This window comes from Balaenoptera ricei, chromosome 2 (assembly GCF_028023285.1).
Source record: "Balaenoptera ricei isolate mBalRic1 chromosome 2, mBalRic1.hap2, whole genome shotgun sequence".
In the NCBI taxonomy this organism is placed as follows: Eukaryota; Metazoa; Chordata; class Mammalia; order Artiodactyla; family Balaenopteridae; genus Balaenoptera; species Balaenoptera ricei.
Genome location: NC_082640.1, coordinates 64,378,847 through 64,384,846, shown reverse-complemented (window position 1 = coordinate 64,384,846; position 6,000 = coordinate 64,378,847). Strand labels below are relative to the sequence as shown.

Sequence of the window (6,000 nt, the reverse complement as noted above, 5' to 3'; positions counted from 1 at the left end):
CCCTGGAAAACAGGGATGACATCGGCCATGTACATACATGTATAATCAAAATAAAATCAATTAAAAGGTTATAAATCCAATTGGCTATTGTTCTTTTTCTGCAAGATGCAAGGTGACTTACGACACTTTTTAAAAGTTTTAATTTTGTGAACATATAACTATGTGCCAGGCACTGTGTCAAGTGCTTTAAATATATTATTCCATTTGCTCCTCACAAATAATCCTATGAGAATAGGAATTATAATCCTCCAAAGTGAAGTTCAGTAATTTGTTCAAAGTTATAGATAACAACTGGAGGGGCAGAGGTAAACTCTGCTCTGTTTCCTCCAGAGCCTAAGCTCTTAAATTTTAGCCTATGCTGCTTCTCAACATTGTTGACATAAACACTGGTGAAATTCTATATCTAGCCCTAACTTCTCTTGACCTTCAGTCTTGTATATTAGCATATGGAACTGCCCTCTCAACATCTCTACCTCGATGTCTAACAAGCATATCAAATTTAACATATTTCAGTAAACAGCACCACCATTCACCCAGTTGCTCAAGCCCCAAATTTAAGAGGCATCCTTGATTCCTCCATCAACCCCACAGGCAAGCCATCAGCAAATCTGTTGGCTCTACTTTCAAATTATACATGAAACTGACCACTTCTCATCCTCCCCACTGTCACAACCCTGGCCCAAGCCATTATCATTATTCACCTGGACTACTGAGACAGCCTCATAATTGGTCTCTGCTTTCATAGTCCATTCTCCACAAAGCACCCATAGTTATTAAAAAAATAAAACAACCCACAGATCATATGGTTGCATTCTTCTGCTTAAAATCCTTTAATGCTTCCCATTGTAATAATGTAAACTTCTTAAGATGCCCTACAAGGTCCTACTTGCTCTCTGCCTTGATCTGCCCTCTCTGACTTTATCCCCTAACACTCTCTTTTTGCTCAGTATGCTTCAGTCACATTGGTCCTTAAGATGTCAAATGTCTCTGTGATGTAAAGTCACGTACTTTGAGAGGATTTGGAAGGGCAGGATTGGGGATTTGAAAAAACTGGCAAAGGTTTGAAAGAGTTGCCTAGAGTGGGAGAATAATTTAGAAAAATTTAACAGGATTGCTGGGTGGTGTTGAGGGTTCAGGTGTGGTAGGTGATTGGAATTTAATAACAGAATGCATGTGATTATGAAAATTTCTCCAATAGTGGTCAGCTGCTCCAGTACCAAAGGGGAGGATGTGAATGGTAAGGTTCACTCAAGATAGGGGTAGATGAAAAGAAAGATGGGGCAAAGGAGTTTAGGGTACTGACAAGCATTGCTGATTTTTTCTGTAGGTATATAATAGTGGGGATGAGAAGGGTTACTAGTGTCCTTAACTTGCCCCAGGTGTGGCAACAACCTAGAATCACTAAATAGAATCAAAGGACCAAGACCTACCAGCATTGATGTTAAAAGCTTTAATTTGCAAATCCTAAGATTGTTTTAGGAAATCTGATTATTAAAAAATTTACAAAATGGACAAATTAGTAGAGGCTTATGCACATTATAAAGGAATTTTTCACTTTTCAGAATCAGTTTCCAAAAGGAACCTGTAGGTTGAACGGTAAGGTTTATAAGTTAGGTATTCAGACTTTAAAAGATTTCCAGTCTGGCCAGTCCTTCAAGTTATCCCAAGAAGGAGTTTTCTCATGCCTCTTCTTCCTTCAGAACATTTCTCTGGTTCTCCCGTCCCACTTACAAAGATTTAAGCCTACTGTTAGAATGTCATAAAATACTCTTACTGTCCTGGTCACTAACTTGCTTAATATTTTGCCATTTACCCTGCTTGCACTTTAAGCTCCCCAAACTAAACTACTTTACACCTACTGTGCTATTGCTTTTGTTCTTTTCTCAGGCTAGACCATCTTCCCTACCTTCTCTGTTAAAACTCCTAGCCATCCATCAACACTCAGCTCACACAGCACATTTCCAGATAAGAGACAAGCACTATCTCTGCTTTATTTGGTTTCTGTAGATATTTCTATTATTGTCTGTATTGTGTTGTCTTACAATGCATTTTATATACAATGCAGTATATAATACATATTATGCATTATAAAGTATTTTTATGATTGATATTTAAGGTCACCTAGGCGCTAAAATAGAGCAAGTGTTCTGTGGTCTTGGTCAAGTCTCTTTCCCTTTGAGTCTCAGGTATAAAATGGGTACTGTGGCTCCGTGAAGATGAGAAATATATATGTAAACCCCTTACACGGTGCTCATTTAAGGCAAGCCATGACTGTAACATTGTTTAGGGCCTTGAATAGGTGCTTGATAGGCTGAGTTCAGGAAACACTTCTTTTAAATGACGTCACTATAGGCGACTTAAAAATCACAGCACGTCTGTACAGAATCAAATGAATTACTTAAAACGAGGTTCACCTGCTACACAGTTTAGACTATTTGCATAAAACAGAATTCACTGAGCAGCCCAGGCAACAGGAATATTAGCTGAACAGCCGAGGTCTTCCTGAAATTACTCCAGGACGGGCGGGAAGGGTCTCCCCGGCCCGGTGGGAAGGCACCTTCCCCCACGGACTGCGCGAGGGGCTGGATCCCCATGGCCTGCGGCAAAAACCACCACCTGGGTGGCCCAGGTGCCCGCCCCCCCCCGCCACCCACCGTCCCCCTCGGTGACCAGGAGGCCACAGCCTCCTCCAGTACACCGGCCGCTGGTGTCGGCCCAAACAGCGTCCGCAGCCGGAACCCAGCCGGCGATTCCCGCCGCGCCGGAGCGCGCCGCGCTCCCTGGGCCAGCTCGGGCCGTGGGGTCTCCCCGCACTCCACGCAGGGGCGGCGGGGCGGGGGCGCGACTACGTCAAGAGCAGTGACGCGACGACGCAGCGCGACGCGGTGACGCACGCCCCTTTGTTGGCTCAGTAGCAGTAGCAGCGGCCGTGGAGGTAGCGCTGGGGACTGTTTTCCTTCGGGGGCCAGAGCGGAGCCGCGTCTGACTGAGGCGGGCGGCAAGCGGCCCCCTCGCTCCCTCCCTCCCTCCTCCGCGCCCTCCCCGCCGCCGCCAGCCGCCAACCGCCAACCGCCGCGCCCGGGGAGGAGCCGCGGCCCGCGGGGCCGGAGCCAGGCCTGCGTCCGGACATCAGCCGGAGCCGGAGCGAGAGCCGGGGCCTCGGCGTCCCCGCCCTCTCCCCGCCTCAGGGGCCAGCGTCCGCCGGGCCCCCGCGCGTCGCGCCATGGACTCGGACGAGGGCTACAACTACGAGTTCGACGAGGACGAAGAGTGCAGTGAGGAGGACAGCGGCGCCGAAGAGGAGGAGGACGAGGACGACGACGAGCCGGACGATGATAACCTGGATCTGGGCGAGGTGGAGCTGGTGGAGCCCGGGCTGGGCGTCGGCGGGGAGCGGGACGGACTGCTGTGCGGGGAGACGGGCGGCGGCGGCGGCAGCGCTCTGGGGCCCGGCGGTGGTGGCGGTGGTGGCGGCGGCGGCGGCGGGCCGGGGCACGAGCAGGAGGAGGATTACCGCTACGAGGTGCTCACGGCCGAGCAGATTCTGCAACACATGGTGGAATGTATCCGGGAGGTCAACGAGGTCATCCAGGTGAGGGTGGCCCCGGCGTGGGCTGGACCGGGACGGACCCGGGAGCAGATTCGGGTGGTCCGCGCGGCCCCAAGGGGCAGGCCTGGGCCTGGTGCGCAGCCCAGCCCGGTGCCTCCCGGCCCAGTCTCCTCCGCTGTCTCTGCTGGGGATAGAGCAGACATTCGCCGGGTGTGGGGAGGTGCGCTGGGGGCGGTGCTTTCCAGGTCCTGCTATGGCGGAGGCCTCCGGCTGCCTAAGACTTCTCTTACGGGCAATTCCTGCCTGTCCCTGGGCCGGGTGTCCTTCCTCTGGCCCTAGGAGCGCCTATAGGGGCGGGGCGTAGGTGGGGTGGAGGAGAGCTGAAGAACTGGGCCCTTAAGACGGTTTCCCCGGCCTTCAGTCTCACTTGAGAACTTTTGGAAGGGGTTAGAGTAGGCCTAAGAGCTGCTTGGTGTACGGTTGCCCCAAGTGGGCACCAGTTAATAAAGAAATGGATCTGCTTGGCAGTCTTAAGTGCCTACTTAAAGATGGGGGAAGGGAACTATTTCTCGGAAGAGGTGCTGATGGGTCTTCTTTTCTGATGGTGAGGCTTCTGCTTGCCTCTTTTTAAGTCCTTGCTATTCTTTTGGGTCCTGACTACTACTTTTTTCAGTTGTAGCATACTTGAAGCTGTTGGAATAGTTGCTGCAGCTTGCACACCCAGCCTTGCAGCTAAAACCACAGCAAAACGCAGTGTTATTGTGTAATATTGGACAGGACTCTGCTGTGAGTTAGTAAGTGGAGACTTTATGCTTCTGGACTCCTTTTCTCTGATAATTTGTATTTCGTGGTCAGTAAGTTGGGCTCGGTTTAAGTTGATAACCATATCTCATTTAACCTTCTCGTGGGTTAGATTTTGCGTTTTTGAACTTTAGGAAACCAAAAGTTTACATTTATTTGGAGAAAACAATTATGATGAGGGGTCAGGGGTATGACTGAAGAATAAAAATGGAGTCTTGATTCAGTGCAACTCTTAGAAAACACTAGTTACATGAAATGAAACTGTGTACGTGAGCAGCAGGTTACTGTTGCCTTCTGGTATGTCATTTTTTTTCTCCCTTAAAATTGGTTGGCCAATATTCACTGGCAAATTAGCAGTATGTCACTGCCTACTTGTTGAGTTTGCATGATTAATAGATTTTTACAGTACTGTTTAGTAAGCGACACTTTCTTTTGAAAGTGGAACCATCTATTTAGGCCTATTTGAAGAGAGTGTTTTGAATAATAGTAAAAAAAAAAAATCTGAAAATCTAGTACTATTACTAAAGAGTGGAAATCTCAAATTTTCTATAGATGATGTAGTTTGAGGAGGAAATTGAAGGGTTGTAGAAGAAAGATAAGTTTTACTGCTCTTTCTGATCCTAAAAATATGACAGTTGAGTTCTTAGGTCGCTAAATTGAGACATTTTCTTTTTTTGAGGAAACTGAATTTACAGTGAAACCCTGAATTCTCTTTTCATTTATTTACGATATAAAGTATATAGTAAATCTATATAAAATCTGATGTTTTCAAACTTTGTACCTAGCTTATTGGCATTTTAATTAACTTTAAAAATTCATGGATATTATTTAACTTTTTAACTTATAGTCTGTTTTCATGTAGGTAAATCTCATCCAGCTTTTTCAGCTCTTAGGTGTGTCCTTAATCACTGAGGCCAAACCTTACAAGTTCTTTATGTCACTTCTGGAACAGAGATGTAGCTAATGCATGTGACATCAGTTTTTCTTTGTTAGTTTAGGGGAAAAGGAATAAAAGCGGATGAACTGAACTAAGGAGACCTACAAAATACTAGGGATTTTTTTACGTGTCCTACTTTAATCATGTTTTCATGCTGGATTTTTGATACAACTCTTTTTTTCCTCGTTTCCTTCATATTAAGCATGCTCTTAAGTAGGATTGCTGAAATAAGTATCTTTCCTTTGTTAAAAGTTCATATTTAGCAATATCAGTAAATCAAAGGATAGGATTTATCCCAGACCGTTTTTTCTCCAAATGGTATACACTAGGCAAATGGTACACTAAACTAGGCTTTGGTTATGTTACAGGTTATTTATGTTAATAGATTTAAACTTAAAAAGTTACACAGGTAACACATTACATTGTAAGAAAAAACTGATGGCGGTAAGGAGAAAAAAAAAGACAAAAGATTTATTTTGCCTGACACTGGGAGAGATACACCAGAATTTGAACTGTAGTAATTGTTCCAGACCTGTGGATACACTGTACATATTCTTTTTTTAATAATAACACAGTCAAACTTTGTGTTCTCTTTATGTTTTCAGTAGAAAAAAGCAGGTTACAAAAACAGGAGTGTCAGTTTTCTCCTGCCAATGAGTAATTATTTTTCAAGTGCTTACACAATTACATATCTAAACTAATTTATTTAATC

The 6,000-nt window shown here is 45.5% G+C and overlaps 1 protein-coding gene across 2 annotated transcripts in view; it reads left to right on the top strand.

Annotated features, from left to right (window-relative positions):
- The first annotated feature begins 2,992 nt into the window (after positions 1 to 2,992).
- Positions 2,993 to 6,000, top strand: part of ARIH1 (ariadne RBR E3 ubiquitin protein ligase 1) — a 116,356-nt gene continuing 113,348 nt past the window's right edge. The window contains exon 1 of one of the 2 annotated variants that reach the window (XM_059912807.1): positions 2,993 to 3,592. In XM_059912807.1, coding sequence (XP_059768790.1) covers positions 3,224 to 3,592 — 369 coding nt within the window. In that variant the 5' untranslated portion in view covers positions 2,993 to 3,223. The remainder of the gene's footprint in view (positions 3,593 to 6,000) is intronic. The other variant, XM_059912806.1, reaches the window with a different exon arrangement.